This window comes from Heptranchias perlo, chromosome 14 (assembly GCF_035084215.1).
Source record: "Heptranchias perlo isolate sHepPer1 chromosome 14, sHepPer1.hap1, whole genome shotgun sequence".
Classification (NCBI taxonomy): domain Eukaryota; kingdom Metazoa; phylum Chordata; class Chondrichthyes; order Hexanchiformes; family Hexanchidae; genus Heptranchias; species Heptranchias perlo.
Window position 1 is genome coordinate 44475674 of NC_090338.1, and position 19494 is coordinate 44495167.

At 39.6% G+C, this 19494-nt stretch overlaps 1 protein-coding gene across 5 annotated transcripts in view; it reads right to left on the reverse strand.

Moving 5' to 3' along the window:
* Positions 1–993: 993 nt before the first annotated feature.
* The window catches only part of simc1 (SUMO interacting motifs containing 1), a 56168-nt gene continuing 37667 nt past the window's right edge, over positions 994–19494 (reverse strand). For 3 of the 5 annotated variants that reach the window (XM_067996382.1, XM_067996380.1, XM_067996378.1), the window contains 8 exons: positions 17172–17440; positions 15020–15089; positions 12574–12734; positions 10798–10917; positions 7709–7837; positions 7430–7586; positions 6093–6180; positions 994–4749 (listed from right to left, as the gene is read on the reverse strand). In XM_067996382.1, the coding sequence (XP_067852483.1) occupies positions 4526–4749; positions 6093–6180; positions 7430–7586; positions 7709–7837; positions 10798–10917; positions 12574–12734; positions 15020–15089; positions 17172–17440 (1218 nt within the window). In that variant the 3' untranslated portion in view covers positions 994–4525. The remainder of the gene's footprint in view (positions 4750–6092; positions 6181–7429; positions 7587–7708; positions 7838–10797; positions 10918–12573; positions 12735–15019; positions 15090–17171; positions 17441–19494) is intronic. The other 2 variants (XM_067996381.1, XM_067996379.1) reach the window with 1 other exon arrangement.

The following is a 19494-nucleotide window of genomic DNA, read 5'->3' on the forward strand; positions in this document are numbered from 1 at the left end:
TGCTTCTGTTACCATGTTTTAGGTTTAATTTCTGCTCCAGTGACTTTATAGAGACTTATGCCTATAGTTCACTATCTCCATTCATGATGATGTCACTGGAGAGAGCTCTACACAAACATTTTGGTGATAATTCTGACTTTGTGCGATAATGTAAAACGGGCGATAGTGAATTAGCAACCCATTTTATATCCCTCCCAATGTTAATTTTCATTAAAAATCTGGAGAGATGTAAATTCAGCTGCCGTTTCGCTATCGCTTGTTTTACACCATCTTCCAGTCAAAGCTGCCCCCTTTGTTTCTTGCTGCCACTTGACAGCAGTTGTGAAACATCAATGTACCACAATGATAACAAAGAGTGATGGAGTGAGGTTTTCAGCTGACCAACATTAAATCATTTTTTCCCCATAGCCCAGGATAATCACCTGCATTCTGATGCTACTTTGTTATATTGTACAAACAGGATTTTGTAGAAAAATTTCTCTACATGTGCATTGACTATATATTTTACAACAATTATTTGCTAAGTCTGTTTCTTAACTCTTTGCCTTGGGCAGCTCTTTCGACCACCCAAATGTCTAGAGCTGCCCAGAAACCCCCTCCTGTGGATACTGTGCTTTGTTAGACCAATGCTGCAAAATGCCAAAAGGTCCAGAAAACTTCAAACCACCTGAGATAACAAATGAGAAAATCCCATTTTTCTCTCACACCCACACTGTAGGCCCCAGGGATCTAAACATTCTGGCACCTACAGGATTTTAATGCTGTGTCAATTTTGTACCATCCACCAAAACAATACAATTAACTGCGTACGGCTTGCTCCAGGAAACTTAAGATATCACAAACAATTTATCAACCATCAGTTGTCATTTAAATCTACTACTGTTGATTTTATAGAGCCTTTTGTTTTTGTGGTTGTCTTCTTTATTGTGTGCAGCACAACTTGAGATATTGGGACTGAACATTGGCTGCTGAAGAGAAAACTTAGCTACATAATAAAAGTCAAAAACACTTTTTATATATTTTATGTACTGGTCCAGCACCGTATCATCCACACTGTCCATTAGAACATTTCATCAACAAAGCATAGCAGGAAAACATTGTTTTAAAGTACCAAGCATTTTTGTTCAATTTTATTTTCCTCTCTTTTAGGACCTTTGCTTTCCAACAGCTCAATAGTACAGTGCATTGGAGGAACAATATGACATACCATTTTGTGTAATTGAGTTTTTAAATACCGATGGGATACTTTTGCTAATGAATCATCTATATTGTTGTTTCTAACAAACATGAAATAGATGAACTTTGGAGAATTTTTATTTAATGAATTAATTACCTTGTTAAAGGGCTAGAGTCGGCACAGTGGATCAGCATACAGCCCTTCCACCTCGGAGGCCTGGGTTTGAATCCAGTCCAGATAGATGGGATGAAAATCTTATCTATCTATTGTCTATAAGGTCCCACATGAATCAATTATAGAATCATACAGCACAGGAGGCCATTTGGCCCACCGTGCTTGTGCCGGCTCTTTGAAAGAGCTGTGCAATTAGTCCCACTCCCCTGCTCTTTCCTGCAGAATCAGATTGGTTAGCCTCAACACAGTTGACAGTAAGACAGTACACTGGCCCTAATTTGTCACAGAATTGTCTCCCCATGTCTCTGTATGGCTGCCACATGTTTCCTTTACTGACATGTTCAATTTTTATATGTTACCTTCGTTAAACCCAGAGTAGGCAGCAAAATGGCAGCCAACTGGCAGTGGCTGAGAATCAGCATATGTGATCTCTAGCAGTGCCAAATAAGCTGCAGTGCGAATGGCAAATGAGCATCAGTAACAAGCAGGCCTAAGGTCCAAACCCATGACCATGAAGACATTCCACCTTCTGAGTTAGTATGCCATCAAGCTCACTTTGTTTCAAACAGATGGATTACGAACAACAGTATTTTCAATGGCTTGTGAAACTAAGAACAGTACATGTTACAGATAATGGGTATCCTTCTGACAGATATAACATTGAATCATTAGTATATCCATACATTACAATAAATAAACAACCATGAGAAATGTAACCAAGAAGATAGATGAGGGCTGTGCAGTAGACGTGGTCTACATGGACTTTAGCAAAGCCTTTGACAAGGTACCGCATGGTAGGTTGTTACATAAAGTTAAATCTCACGGGATCCAAGGTGAGGTAGCCAATTGGATACAAAATTGGATTGACGACAGAAGACAGAGGGTGGTTGTAGAGGGTTGTCTTTCAAACTGGAGGCCTGTGACCAGCAGTGTGCCTCAGGGATCGGTGCTGGGTCCGCTATTATTTGTTATTTATATTAATGATTTGGATGAGAATTTAGGAGGCATGGTTAGTAAGTTTGCAGATGACACCAAGATTGGTGGCATTGTGGACAGTGAAGAAGGTTATCTAGGATTGCAACGGGATCTTGATAAATTGGGCCAGTGGGCCGATGGATGGCAGATGGAGTTTAATTTAGATAAATGTGAGGTGATGCATTTTGGTAGATCGAATCGGGCCAGGACCTACTCCGTTAATGGTAGGGCGTTGGGGAGAGTTATAGAACAAAGAGATCTAGGAGTACAGGTTCATAGCTCATTGAAAGTGGAGTCACAGGTGGATAGGGTGGTGAAGAAGGCATTCAGCATGCTTGGTTTCATTGGTCAGAACATTGAATACAGGAGTTGGGATGTCTTATTGAAGTTGTACAAGACATTAGTAAGGCCACACTTGGAATACTGTGTACAGTTCTGGTCACCCTATTATAGAAAGGATATTATTAAACTAGAAAGAGTGCAGAAAAGATTTACTAGGATGCTACCGGGACTTGATGGTTTGACTTATAGGGAGAGGTTGGATAGACTGAGACTTTTTTCCCTGGAGAGTAGGAGGTTTAGGGGTGATCTTATCGAAGTCTATAAAATAATGAGGGGCATAGATAAGGTAGATAGTCAAAATCTTTTCGCTAAGGTAGAGGAGTCTATAACAAGGGGGCATAGATTTAAGGTGAGAGGGGAGAGATACAAAAGGGTCCAGAGGGGCAATTTTTTCACTCAAAGGGTGGTGAGTGTCTGGAACGAGCTGGCAGAGGCAGTAGTAGAGGCGGGTACAATTTTGTCTTTTAAAAAGCATTTGGACAGTTACATGGGTAAGATGGGTATAGAGGGATATGGGACAAGTGCAGGCAATTGGGACTAGCTTAGTGGTATAAACTGGGCGACATGGACATGTTGGGCCGAAGGGCCTGTTTCCATGTTGTAAACTTCTATGATTCTATGAAATATATTGTTCAGGATTCTGGTAACCTTGAATAGTGAAAAAGCTCTTTAGATTCAGATAATTGTAATATGCAATATTGTATCTCAGTAGAACCTTCATTATCTGCCATAATTGGAATTAGGATCTCCCCGGTGGACAATGGAAATTATTGGATAAATAACAGTCCCCATATTTTGGTCTGACATGCACAGCAGTACCCTAGTAAAATACAAATAATTAAACAAACATTATGGAGCATTATTCACTATGAAAAGATGATGAAATAACAAAAGAAATGGTGCAATGAGGTGATGTCTCACACAAGGCTTTGTCTTGCAAAAATTGTACTGGATAATTAGGAGCATGGATAATGGAAGTTCCGCCGTGTACATCTTTATAAACTTGCAGAGATGATACCTTACTAAAGTCAATTTTAAAAGGGACAAGATGAGGGAATAACAATGAAATCATATAGGACTCTTTTTAAATTCATAAGATAAAAGAACATTCCGACAACACATGAGTGGCAGGCATAAAATTCTGGGTCAACCACTTCCATTAGTGAGAGATTTGGTTACATCACATTAGAAATTTAAAAAAAAATGTTTTTTAATAGAGAAACTCGTAAGACATACAGCAAGTGATTACCATTGCAGTCAAATAGAAAGCCCTTATTCCAAAGCAAAATAAGGTGCATGCTGTGTGAATAGCCACTGTTCAAACTCAGGTCAACCCTGAATACGTGTGGACTGACTGAAAAGACCATGTGAAGACAAGAGACCCTCCCAATTCTATTCAAAGAAATACAGCCCTAGCCCACAATTTCCTTTATGTACACTTTCTCCCCCCACCTCACACATACAGACTTTCATTTCAAAACATTTTAGAGAATTCAAAGGTAACTGACAATGCATTTGACCTCTGGGTTTTAGTATCCAGAGGAAAAGTCCAAAGCAAAAATAAATATATTTGGTGGGGATCATGCTCTTCTGTGTCTGGGTTAGGAATATATTTCAATGTAAAAATAATTAATCCACAGTAGAAGTTTCTCTATTTGCCATTAGGTTTGCGTAGCTGCCTCATATTGGCAGAAATCCTGATGCCACGCTTTGCACGTATGTTGAAGAACTGAGGACTTGAAATTCTCTTAAAATTCCAGATGGTGCAGTGCTTTTTGCAAGAAATTATAGTTCGTTAAAAGTAATTCTTAGTTTATATTATATATAAAATGATCTGTTTAAAATAAATTAAGAAAGCTATGTTCCAGTTGCTGCACAAAGAAGCAGAGCTTTCAGTAGATCTATCTGTTCTTCTAGTTGTGGATTCAACGGTGTTCCCAAATCACTGAATACTCGCTTGTAGAACACCTCCATATCTGACTGAACTTCTTCAACTGTGATCTTATCATGAGTTGTGAGTACTGGAGGAGTGTCAGCTAGAACATATTTTACCCGTTCTGTGATTGAAAGCCTCAGGTGACCTAAGGAACACATTCAAGACCATGAGGGTAACAGACCTTAACAAATACTCAGCACAAGCAACAACAACTGAAACCAATAACTTCTCAGAAGGTCTACCACCATATGCCTAATTTCTACTGGCTATTTACTGACACCTCCTGCAGCTTCAAAATGGCCACAAGTCTAAGATGTCTTGACAGAAATTTAGAATGATGTTCGAGAATTAGATGTAAAGGAATACTAAAAATGTCACAGTCTGACTTTATCCTCTAAAATTCATTTGCATAATCACAAACGTAAAATATTCCATGAACCAGCGCAATCGGGCAGCGTTAATAGAACATAATCATTTCTTTTTTTTCCTTTAAAAAGTATTCCTCGATGTATTTAAGAGTGGTAATCTGGTGTAGTTTTATTAATACAGCTGAAAATGGGTTTATCACCAAAAATTAGCATTTTCAATGAGGGTATCCAGTCCTCCACCTGTGAGTAACCTGATTTAAAATCACTGAAAATGACTTGAAAACTATACTGAATCATTTAATAGTTTCGTTGGTGTACAATGATATTTTTTGATATAAAAAAAAACTTTTAAAACATTCCTACTAGTGTCTGTGCTCCTAAGAAAATGAGCGCAATTTGAAGCGCCTTCCTGAACCAGCACAATCGGTGGAATCTCGCAATTTCGACCGGGGGGGGGGGTGGTCAGTTTTGTGGGCGGGGCCTGATCTGGGAGAATTGAATCTTGAACCAGTGTAAAAGATTGCACAAAACATGAGCGTAAGTGGGCATAACTCTCTTACGTTTTAAATACCCTGATCTTTTACGCTGGTTCGACAAATTGCGCCCCAGATTCCACCGCTGGAATCTGGGCACAAAACGAGAGGAAACTTCCCCCCCCCCCCCCCTCGTTTTTCATATATAACATAAACCATTTCACATTGGAAAATGGGCCCAAAAACCAAGTGTGAATTATACAATAGAGACAGGGAGAAGTGTTTAATATGTGCAAGTGTGTGTTACATGCAAAAAATTACATTAAGCCACCATTATCTAAAGTACTACCATGAAGATTCCTTTAAGTATATGGGCTGATTTCCAAGAACTAATCTAAATACTACTGGCAAGATTGTTTCTAGTTTTACATTAGTATAGAAATAATGTAGAAATAATGACCATTGGAAGTCTAGTTGTCTTGAACTGCTTCATTCCTAACAGTTTATAATTCAGTAATCTACAGTAATAAGGGTCTTGGACATGAGCTCTAGTGCGTTTAGAGTTATTTAATAAAAACAGTAACACCAACATCAACAGCAGACAATAAAATGAAACTCTCAGAAACTAAAGTATTTTCTTGACTTACGTTTAGTCACCTCTTGGTAACTAAGAAGCAGTAAACAGAGAAGGCTGACAAGTTCATGCCAATACTGCCATTTGCTTGAACAACACTCCTGAGAAAATGAACAATAATGTTGAGTATATAACACACGCAGTGTACAGCTATCTCTCACTTGAACACCCTTAACAGGTTTTTCCATACCATAGGAACATTATGAAGAGGAGTTGGCCATTCAGCCCTTTGGGCCTGCCCTGCCATGGCTGATCTGCACCTCAACCCCATTTTCCTGTTGTTGCTCTGTATCCCTTAATATCCATACCTAACAAAAATCTATCTACCTCAGTCTTGAAAGCTCCAACTGACCCACCATCCACAGCCTTTTGGGGAAGAGAGTTCCAAATTTCTACTACCCTTTGTGTGAAAAAGTGCTTCCTGATTTCGCTCCTGAATGGCCTAGCTCTAATTTCCAGATTATGTCCTCTTGTTCCCCGCCAGAGGAAATAGTTTCTCCCTATCTACCCTAATAAATCCGTTTAATGTTTTAAACACCTCGATCAGATCACCCCTCAATTTCCTATACTCAAGGGAATACAAGCCAAGTTTATGCAACCCTCTAAGTCCCTGCATCATTCCAGTGAATTTGCACTGCACCCACTCTAAAACCAATATATCCTTCCTGAGGTGTGGTGCTGTGCCCAAAACAGAATGCAGTGCTCCAGATGGGGTCTGACTAATGCTGTAAACAACTAAAGCATCACTTCCTCCCCTTTGTATTCCAGCTTCCTTGAGATAAAAGCCAACATTCCATTAGCCTTTTTGATTGTTTTTGTACCTATCTACTGGCTTTTAATGAATTGTGTACTTGGATTCCAAAAACTCTCTGCACTTCTACAGTTTCTAGTTTCTCACCAGTTAGAAAACACCATGATTTAATCTTTCTTGGGTCCAAAATGGATGACCTCACATTTGCCCATATTGAATTCCATTTGTCAGTTTTGCCCACTCATTCAATCTGTCTATGTCCCTTTGCAACTTTCTGCTCCCATCATCACTACTTACTGTCCCTCCTAATTTAGTGGAGTTAGGCTTTAAAAACAAGCTTTAGTTCCTTACTAACTGCTTATTTCTTCCCTGATACCATAATAAGGGGAAAAATACAATTTAAAAATTTTTTTTTTAACAGCTTTAAATATTAAAAAAGTACACACTTAAAAATATGCATTAAATACATAATTTACTGTTTACTTGTTTGTAAAGTATAAAATTCTAACACGTTGAAGTATAAAACACGATAACATGTTGAGCCTAAAGCAGACTAGGACATCACATGGCTACCAGGTGAAGAAAGAAAGTGTACTTACATCAGTTTCTAAGGGAAATTTAGCATATTTAAGAAAATGTAGCACTTTTCCCAATGACATGGGCAGAGTATTTTGTTTCTTGGTGCAATGGTGGAAGAGAAATTCTAGTAACTTGCAGCGCAGGAGTTGGCTCTCCATACTTCTTAACACTGTTAATCTTCAAAGTTGTAGGGAAAAAATGAATGATTTATGTTTGAGCAATCAACAGATACAGGCTGCAGAGCACAACACTGTGCATCATTTCAAAGCGTGAATTAATAAGGGAGTTTCTCAACTCACCTCTGCGATCTTTTTGAAATATACAGAAAGTGTTGAAATATTGCTTCTGCAATTTTATTTGAGCTGCACATTGGGGATCGGTCCACTTCTACAGCCAAGGTTAGCATCTTCTGAAGGAGACAAATAGCTCTGGAGAACAAAACAGCGCAAGTGACAAATATTCATTAGATTTATACAATGAACAGACTGAAATTCTCTCTTTAACATCTCTCAATGATGACATCACCAGTGCTGTAAAAGCACATAATCCCAAGAACAGCCTCATAATGGCTCCAGTACTGAAAGAACACACACTGTTGTCCTCCTTCAATGCACCATTACAGAAGACAGGGTGCCAATTAAAGAGGTTTTTAATGCATAATTGATTAAAATGTTATATTTATTTAAAATTCCAAAAATGTCACTATATCAAATGGATTCCACACACTTAAATGTAAGGTACAACATCAGATGAATGGGGATCATTAAATGACTCAAATAATGTGCTTGTCAGTTAGCATCTCACCCTAAAAATGGAAAAGTATCCTAATTTACATATTAGCACATCATATGCAAGTGACAACAAGAAGTGACAAGCAACAGTTACTATTCATTTCAATCATGGGAGCACATTAGCTGGGCATTATTTACCAATCTTAATTTTTCCACGCACGCTCTCCAGAAGTTTCATTAAAGTGGGTTAGAATATCAATAATATGAACCTGAATGGATTTTGAAATGCCACTCTTTTTTTGGTGTTATAGCTGTTATCGAACAACTGTGCCAAATTTTAATCACTAGCAAGGATCTGAAAGGCGCCAAAAGCTCACTGACACAATAGTGTCTTAATAGAATCAGAATGGTTACAGCACAGAAGGAGGCCATTCGGCCCATCAAGCCCATGCCGGCTTTCTGCAAGAGCAATCCAGCTAGACCCATTCCCCCGCCCTTGCCCTGTAGCCTTGCAGATTTTGTTCCTTCAAGTACTTATCCAATTCCCTTTTGAAAGCCACAATTGAATCTGCCTCCACCACCCTTTCAGGCAGTGCATTCCAGATCATAACCACTCGCTGCGTAAAAAAGCTTTTCCTCATGTCGCCTTTGGTTCTTTTGCTAATTACCTTAAATCTGGGTCCTCTGGTTCACAACCCTTCTGCCAATGGGAACAACTTCTCTCTATTTACTCTGTCTAGACCCCTCATGATTTTGAACACTTCTATCAAATTTCCTCTCAACCTTCTCTACTCTAAGGAGAACAACTCCAGCTTCTCCAGTCTATCCAAGTAACTGAAGTCCCTCATCCCTGGAACCATTCTAGTAAATCTTTTCTGCACCCTCTCTAAGGCCTTCACATCCTTCCAAAAGTGCGGTGCCCAGAATTGGACACAATGCTCCAGCTGTGACTGGACCAGTGTTTTATAAAGGTTCATCATAACATCCTGTGTGATTATGATATTTAATATCCTAATCACACAGAATAAAACTGGCCTTCCTTTGTGCATCATCCAGAAATTAAAATCCAGAGATCCTAACCGTCCCACAACCCAGCCTTGCTGGTTTGCTCCGTAAGTCCAATCTCAATGAAAATTGCCTCCCTCATATCCTCAAAATGTATCTTGAACATGTAATTTCAGAGAAGAACTTGATACAGCACCATTAGGACAAAACTACAGAGCATGGTGCCCTGAAATGGCAGGTCTGTACGAAAATTACTTTTTGCAGATTTTAATAACTTTCTGAAAAAGTCATAACCCTAGACTACATAATTCATTGCTTGTATTACTAAACTTCTAGTGTAATGTTAAGCAAAATAGAGTAAAACACCGCAGATGCGAGCCCAATGCCACTCATTCAGTATCTCTTACATATTTGAGCCATACCATAAACTCCACCTTTCAAATTCAGCCTGACATATGCAGTAATTACAACATTTACCATTCAAAAGGTGTACATAACTGTTCTTTTTTCCAGCTTTGATATTGAAGAATCTGTTTCAAAACACCGTTGCAGTTAGAGTTGGAGTACATCGGCCCACTTTGAAAACTCAGTTTTAATGAATATCAAGTCCACAGCACATGGTTAACAACAGACACTTCCTTTACTCTGGCTTTAAAGTATTGTCCTCTATTCCTGTACAGATAAATTATTGTGTTGTATTCATCGATCTCCCATGGGAAGTCAAGACCAAGTGCAGTCTTCAAGTAAAGCAGGGTTAAAAGGCAAGGGTTAATTGAACCAGGGCATGCAGACATAATTCAGTCCCAATTTTAAAGCCATACATTCTGTCCTAATTTTTATATTTCCATGATAAGTTCCTACATCCTCATTTAAAATAAAATCAGCAATGTAAACATTCCAAAAAAACTACGCTGAGTTACCAGTAATGCATTGTAGGGTTGATGTTGGAATTGAAAGTGTCACAATGGATCCGGATATTGTATTGGTTAGAATAAGGGGACTCAGAAGACACTGGGCTGCTGGCCCTAATGGAATTCACCTGAGGGTGCTTAAAGAAATGGGAGCTGTGCTTTCAAGCCTGTAGCTCATATATTTAACAGTTCACAAGAGTCTGGGATCATTCCCATGGACTGGAGGAAGGCCTGTGGTGTCTGTTTTTAAAAAGAGCAATAAGTTCGAACCAGGAAATTACAGGCCCATTGTTGGCAACCTGCTAAATGGGATAATTAGACATACACAATGACCATCTTAACAGAAACAAGATTATTAGAGATTCTTAACTTGACTTCTGGAAAAGGTCATGTCCAACCTGGTTGAATATTTTAAGGAAAGTACTAGGTTGGTGGATATAGGTGGCCTGGTTGACATTGTATACTTTGATTTTCAGAAAGCCTTTATTAAGATGCTACCCAATTGGCTACTTAATAAGCTAGACTACTGTGGGATTAGCAGGTAGATTTCTCAGTTCAGATAAACTCAAAAATGAATCACCATCCTTTATGATGTCCAGACATAGTTTGTGAATAAAATGGTGCATTACACACACAAACACACTGAGTTATATTTTCAGTCATGTGAATATCACCAACATATTGAAATGTTACTTCTGCTGCCACAAAAATGAATGTTCAATTTCTTCTTTGGTAATTTACCTTGGATTCCTAGAGTCCAGTACCTGAGGGCTACCAGAAGATGGTAACATGGGACCATTTTTCTGCTGTATATCTTCAGAGTCCTTGGAGATAGTATCAATAAGCCACTTGATGACACTGCTGTAACAGAAAATAATTACATTTTAATTTTCTATTACCTGCTCATTGCATTTGAAAAATTGAATATGAACAAGCTAAGAAGCCAATGTGAGATCATATTCACAGAATGCTTCAAGTAGTTAAATTCCTTTCCTGAGTCTTGAGTAAAAGAATCACAGACTCCTATACAAACATTTTTTTTTAAAAAGAGAGATTTGCATTTTACTTTTAGTTGTAAACTGGCTGGTTCTGAATTTCTGAACAAATTAAAACTGATAAACTTAGATTACTGTCAGAGGTATAATGCCCCACATTTCTTTGAAGCAGTCCAGATTGCACCAACCCTGTAGGTGGCAATGTTTGGTGTATCTTGATCAAAGATTGTACTTTTACAATCACAGTTCTTGCTTCTCCGATAGCACTACCACATCATTATGAATTTTTAAAATTCATTCTCAGGATGTGGCCGTTTATTGCCCATCCCTAGTTGCCCTGAGAAGGTAGTATTCAACTGAGCGACTTGCTTCAGAGGGTAGAACAGGGGTGTGGGACTGGAGTCACATATAAGCCAGACCGGGTAAGGAAGGCAAGTTTCCTTCCTTAAAGGACATTAGTGAACCAGTTGGGTTTTTATGACAATCTGACAGCTTCATGGTCACTTTTTTTTTACTGATTCCATTATTTCTATATTTATTTTTTTATAAACTGAATTCAAATTCTCAAACAGTGGAATTCGAATACTCGTTCTCTGGATAATTAGTTCAGGCCTCTGGATTACTAGTCTGGTAACATAACCACTATACTACTGTACCATGACCTGGTTGATCAGACCTTCTAGCTAAACTTTCTTACTTGAAAGATAAACCTAAAGGAGAAAAATGGATGGGGTAAATTGTGGTAGTAGTGGGAGCAACTGGAGATGATGAATTAAGATTATCATGCAAGCAGCAAATCGACACAACTGTAAATTATATTGGCTTAAATAAAATAATTTTCTTGGTGTATTAAGAAAGAATAGCTTGCATTTATATAACACTTTTCACATCCTCAGGATGCCCCGAGGTACTTTTGAGCCAATTAATTATGTTTTGAGGTGTAGTCACTATTGTTGTGTAGGCAGTACAGCAGCTAATTTGCGAACAGCAAATTCTAACAAAAAGCATTGAAATAAATGACCTGTTAATCTGTGTTGGTAGTGTTGGTGGAGGAACAAATGTTAGCCAATATGCCAGGAGAACTCTCCTCCTCTTCTTCAAAAATGCAACGGGATCTTTTACATCCACCTGAACAGGCAAGCAAGGCTCTTTGCAACACCCCATCCAAAAGGCAGCACCTCCAACAATGCAGCACTCCATCAGTACTGTAATGTAGTTTCAAATCCTGCAGCAGAGCTTGAACCCACAACCTTTAGACTCAAAGGCAAGACTACTACCACTGACCTAAATTGGTGTATTGGTACCAATGCAATAAATAAGCCCGCTAGCAACACTGCTTTGATAATTAACTTCATCACTCAAAACAATTTTTTTGATATTTAACTGAGATGTAATCCTCACTGTAAATTCTGCCACTTCTATTTGAATGTATGTAATGACATCGCTCTTCAACAAATTGCAAAATGTCTCCTTCTCACTGAAACATACCACTGCAGATTTAATGAGGTTAAGGTCTCTATACCTTACATTCGAAAACTTTTCATCACAAGATAGAACTGCCTTGGCTATGGTTTGATGGGGCATGTCATGTTTCAGCTGAAAATCATCCTCCAGTGTTTGAACAACATACTGCAGGAACAACAGTCGATCATTCCTGGTCAGAGGATGCTTCCTCTGATGGTCCTTGAAGTGCACACAGATAAGTCAGTCAGTCAGGATTAGTACAGTAAAAAAATATACATTTATTTCAGTTCATTGGCTGTAAAATGGCACAGTACAAAGGTTCACATTGCTGTTTGTTAACTGAGTGTTATCACACTTGATGAATCCAGTTTTGGCCAGCTCCTTCACAGCAATCAGATATTTCAGAGATCCACTCACTCTTTCAGACTGGCAGCAATCTGTTCCATTCCATTCCATTTTCAGGACAATACTTCAACAGCCCACTTTATTTTAAAAACCAGTGTAAAGAAGTAATTAAATAAATTACTGATGATCCCAACTGCAACTAGGTGCATTTTCAGAAGTATTTTGATTAACAAGTCAGGATTCCTACGATGGTGGCCAGGGGCAAAATAAATCTGCACAAAGTACCTGTGACCTGCTGCTTGAGCAATGAAATTCCACTGTGTGGGTTGTGGCAGTCACTTACTATGGATATCTTCAGTGGTATTACTGCTTGCAGCTTGTGGGAGTGGAGATGACCGATGACCAGTTCAGTTGCCATTTTGCAATTCAGAGGGATATAGAATCATAGAAAATAGGAGCAAGAGTAGGCCATTCGGCCCTTCGGGCCTGCTCCGCCATTCAAAATGATCATGGCTGATCGTCTAACTCAGTACCCTGTTCCCGCTTATTCCCCATATCCCTTGATCCCTTTAGCATTAAGAAATATATCTATCTCCTTCTTGAATATATTTAATGACTTGGCCTCCACTGCCTTCCGTTGGAGAGAATTCCACTGAGTGAAGAAATTTCTCCTCATCTCAGTTCTAAATGGCATACCCTGTATTCTGAGACTGTGACCCCTGGTTCTGGACTCCCCATCCATCGGGAACATCCTCCCTGCATCTAGTCTATCTAGTCCTGTTAGAATTTTATATGTTTCGATGAGATCGCCTCTCATTCTTCTAAACTCTAGTGAATATAGGCCTAGTCGACCCAATCTCTCCTCATACGTCAGTCCTGCCATCCCAGGAATCAGTCTGGTAAACCTTTGTTGCACTCCCTCCATGGCAAGGACATCCTTCCTCAGATAAGGAGACCAAAACTGCACACAATACTCCAGATGTGGTCTCACCAAGGCCCTGTACAACTGCAGTAAGACATCCCTGTTCCTGTACTCAAATCCTCTTGCAATGAACGCCAACATACCATTTGCCTTCCTAACTGCTTGCTGCACCTGAATGCTCGCTTTCAGCGACAGGTCTTGTTGCAACTCCCCTTTTCCCAATCTATCAAGATTCAGATAATAATCTGTCTTTCTGTTTTTACAACCAAAGTGGATAACCTCACATTTCTGTCAAAATTAGATTTTATTTATTAACTGACTACAATGGACTGTCCTGACAACCATTTGAAGTGGGAATAAATGCTTTTTCTGGTCATATGGACCATGGCAGACACTGGCTTTGGAGCTAGTGAAAGTGTATAATAAAGTGCAGAATAGTTCTCCAGAAATACAAATGAGGCCACAATTGCAGGATTGCCAGCTGAAAAATGCTGCAAACACTCTGTTCAGAATTCCCATTTTCTGTATTAGTTTTAAAGGTGCTCGAAGTGAGCAAATTAATTCTTATAATTTAGGAACAAAAACTCAGATTTATAGGGCTTTGATAAGGACTGATAGTGGCTAATTAGTGAGCAAATCCTAATAATTAAGCAATCCTATGTAGATTTTATCTATCTACTTCAGAGCTGCATCTTCTTAGATGTTTTACCTGTGGTTACTCACCTCCCTCAGGAGATTTGAAAAGTTGTGTAGTGACTCTTTTGTGGGATCAGTGGGTATATTATGGTACTGAGCTATTCCGACTAGATATATCCCAGGTTTGCTTCCCAGTCGGTACCGTGTTAGGTGATCTCAGTTGGGACACAACAGCTGGCTTCAGTGCTTCTATCAAATAGCCACTACTGGGAGAGTATGTGGATGTTAGATGAGGGCATGCTTGAGCTTGGATGTGATGGTCCCACATAATGTAAGCTCATGTGATCGAAGTACTGCAGCAATACTGCAACCAATGACACTATAACCCATCAGGACAAGAAGGATAAGTGAATAAAACTGAAGGACATCAAAAAAATTGAGAGTAAAGGAGTGAGATTTTCATTCATGGAATAACAAAGTGCGCAACAAAAAATCTGATTGTGTAAAATAAACCTAAAAATAATTGGTGAGCTCTCCATTTTTCTAGCATCTTTAAAAGGATCTAGAGACTGTCTTTTTAAAAGCTCCAGATCTATTGTACCTTGTTTTCCACATGATAAGCCAGTAGTTCCCAGTCCCACTGCACTGTGTAAATATTTGCAGGATGCAGCCTATTTAAATATAATGAAACATTTATTAGATCTTATTTTAGAAAATCAGTCCACAGGTCAATGGTTAAAAACAATAATTCACACATGACATAACATATAATAGTTTGCACTAGCTCAGAGTATTCAAGAATTGAGTTTAAAAATACACTTCAGATACTAAGCCACAGCTAATTAGTTAAGTGCACCACCCAATATGGGACCAAGTCACACAGACCAGGACCATTCTAGGTTCAATGTCCTTGCTGAGCTGAGTTAGTTGATTTCGACCAGGCAGCAGTTGGGGGTGGGAGCTACATTTGGCTTCAACAACTCTGGGCTAAGGGGGCAGGGGATTAGCCTGGTTCCTGCTCCTGACTGCTATCTAATGACCCTTGCTGGAAAGTGTGGATGTTGGCTGAAGTCAGGATCACACTGTGTTGTCATAAATAGTTGAACAGCCCGTGGACACTCACTGTCTATTCTCACATAAAAAGAATGGTTACTTGGGCTAGGTTGAAGGGCAGTCATCACATATGGAAGTTTAGCCCAACAAGAGCTAGTGCCTTTAGGAGAGGAGGGGGAACAAAATACACGTGCAACACAGTCAGAAACAACATGCACCAACCTTGAGGTTTAGGGCTTTTCTAGCTGATGAAAGAACTTTCTTAACTTCCCACTTACAAGTTAACCTGACCGTATCAAATTAATTTCAAGGACCCATAGCTACTAACGTACACAGAAATTCTTCTTCTTCAGCCATACAAATTAAACTGCTTCTTATGCTGACTTTATACTATAGCTTTGGTGCTGATGCCACACTGAGATTTTCTGCAACCCAGTACTAAAAGAACAGTACTACACACTTTCAAACCAGATGCAATTGTGGCTACTGCAGCTTTAAAATAAACTATGTACCAACTTAAAAACTTTCAAAGTTACAAATAGTTCAGGTTGCAAACTGCGGGCAAATCGACAACAGCAGAGGTATTGTTATTTAAATAAGGTTGATTATACCCTCAACTGTGGCAGGGTATGTTGTAAAGTACTTTTTAAACAATTAGTTATTTGAGCAGATCATGCCTAACCCAGACCAGCTTTGATGATGAACCTATTCCTGTGAAGCTGGGGTCACACTGGGGTGAGTAGGAATACACAGCTTCAGTCTGCCCACACTTTAAGTGGCAACCCTCTGCTGAGATTCACGTCAAAAATTACATATTTTGAGGTGGAAAACAGTACAAAATCCTAACAAGGATAATACGGCTACCCACACTAACTATGGAATACGGTTCCCTTAAAATTCAAAAGTACTATTTGATTTCTGAAGCCGTTTTTGACTACTGAACTCTGAATCCTGTAATAGGAGGGGCTGTGTTAATTCTTTTAACACATTTCAGTCATGACAGCCAAGATGAACGGAGGACATGTGGAGAGTTAGTCAAGAGAAACAGCCAGGTGATTGTGTATGTGTATATGATTCAGGGGAGGGGAGAATTAGACTGTGTCACATTCAGGGAGCACAGTGATGTACATGATACAATGCTCTTGTGCTTTACAGTAACACTCCAGTGTAGCCTTACCTTAAAGCTTTTCTTAATATACTTGATCTACTTGCTGGTGACAAGTTGGGCGAAAATAAGCCACTTCCTATTCATTCCCCACTTGCATGGATTAACGCATCTAGCTCGCAACCCACTGTTCAGTCTGATCAATGAAATGGCACTCAACTATCAAGAGACTGCCAGCTAACTGCTTTCAAAGCATTTTCTGGTGCTTAAGAACTGCTGTAGGAACACAATTTTTATGTGATCCCTAAGATGGATTATCTTTGTTGCTGTTATTATATGTAGAAAAATTGCTTTGTAATAGTGGTACCTATTCTGACATCTCAAATTCCAATTAGGTCAGAACATACAATACTACCATTAAGTAATTCTTCCAGTCCTGACACTTAAACTAGGCTGCTCCTCTTGCCCAGAGTGAAAGAGTGGGATTTTCTGCAAGATGTGAGCAGCCATATTAAAATTAATCAGATCTGTTACACTATGTTACACTGTGCAATCTTCCATCTCCTACACTAATGAAAACAAAATCAGTACATACTGCTGGATCTTCATCAGGGTCATGTAAGCAGACATTATGGTGCTGGAGGATTCATTGCCCAGCAGTATTTTCTTGATTACATACTCCACAATTTTATGAGGCGGATAACGTTGAGGAGACACAAAATCCATCAGAAACTGAAGGGTCCCTTGGGAAAAGTTTTCATCGATGGTGCTGTTTATCATGCTGCACTGTCTTTGGGAGATTGGCTCTGGTTCCTTCAACCCATTTTGGTGAGTTGTTGATGAATGAGAATGTTGATTTTCCTGCTGGAAAGCAAAAAATAAATGATTGAACTAATGTAAAATGATGATGCAACAAGAAAAATGTCTGCTGCCAAGCAAGTATAAAAAAACATTTGAAACACTGCCCTGGTGAGCTTATCAAGCAGGTAGCTGCGTTGTACAGACTAGGAAGGTTGTATAGAGCAGGAAGACTACAAATCTCAGTCTGTGCTGAGTTAGCTGTTCACACCAGGAGCAGCAATGGCAGGAATGCTTTGATTGGCCTCAGTCCCCAGAGTCGGGGAGTGAAAATCAGCCAGAGTTTCTGCTATCCAGCAGGCCCTGTGTGTGGACATTGAGTAAGGACAGAATTGGACTTGGCTGTGATGCCTCCTGTTTCAAGCAGTCTGCTAACTCACAATCAAGGTTCAGACATGAATAATGGGCACTTGGACAAGACACCAGACTGTGGCAATGTGGGAAGAAAGCCCAGCATGGAATCAATGCATTCAGGAGGGGTCAAAACTAGTAAAAAAAAGAAAAATCTTAGGAGAAAAAAATCTCAGACATGCTGATTATAGAGGGGAATTGAGCGCAATTATAACTGTTCGTGTCTCCCCTAATTTGTAAGTTATTTTCTGCCCCACTTTAGACCTCCCTATGCCACACACACCATTCTTTCACTGGAACAGTGGGCGACTGATCTATTACCAGGCCTCTCCAATCCTGTTTTCAATTTGGCTTCGTGGAGGTGGGTCACAGTGACAAGGTTGACTTGTTCTACAATATTTCTCTCCTGACAAGCACCTCAGTCCATATGATGTCTCCTTCTAGGCGGCCCTGGTGAAAACAAGATTTCAGCATCTGGCAAATTGTGTGGGGGGACCAGGCCTCACTTCATGTTACATTTGGAAAACTGCTACAAAATGTAGCAGGAACTTAATTTACTACTGCTTTTCACCTATTCAATCAGTTACTGATCAGTATAAATACCGTCATAGCTTTGGTTTCAGGACCAGCTGACCTGAAGATGTAGTTGTCCAGGCAGCAACTCTAGATGCTTCACATGGCAGAGCTTTAATAGATATCCAATGTTCTGGTGCTGTAGAGAGCTGTGGCAATGCTAAGATGGACCAAATTTTAGGTAACAGTCTTTGACATTGCAATGTCAGTAGCACATTCCACTCATACTGGATCTCCCTGATTATCTGAGAATACTGGGAAAGAGTCTTGGAAAGACATTTAAAACAAAAATCCTGATCAATATAGAGCTAGATCTCAAGCACTCCCTTAGAGGCTTCAACTAGTGCCTTGACAAGTAGGGTGATGGAAACAATACTTGTTTGTGGCAGGAGGTGTACTCTACTCCACTGGCACCTCTCAGAATCATTCAAGCGGACAATTGCCCAAGTGGAGGAAATCATGCACTTCCTTTGTAGTGTGGTCCCCCTTCTTACAACATGCCAAAGGGGCAGAGATGGAAACACTAGAATAGCCACAGGAAGCAGTAGCTAGCAACTCAGTCCAGGAAAACGCAAAGCAGACCAGAGACAAACCAAATGCACAGAAGTCAGAAAATGATAGAAAATATAAACAGATGAGCCAACCCCACAAAGTCAGAAGCAAAATATTGTGGATGCTGGAAATCTGAAATAAAAACAGAAAATGCTGGAGAAGCTCAGCAAGTCAGGCAACATCTGTGGAGAAAGAAACAGAGTTAACGTTTCAAGTCGAAGACCTTTCGTCAGAACTGGAAGATGTTAAAGAGTTAAAGTTTTTAAGCGAGTGCAGAGCCAGGGAAAGGGGGGAGGGAGGGGAGGAAGGAACAAAAGGGAAGGTCTGTGATAGGGTAGAGGGTAAGAGTGATTAAATGACAAAAGGGATGATGGTGCAAGGCAAGGAGGATGGTAATGGGACAAGTAAAGAAACAAAAGATGGGTCTAGAGGAGCTATAAATGGCAATGGCAGAACCATTACCAGCACCTGCAATCCAATAAATAAAAAAAATGGGAGCAATGGTTATGATCTGAAGTTATTGAAATCAGTGTCGAGTCTGGAAGGTTGTAAAATACCTAAACGAAAGATGAGGTGCTGTTCCT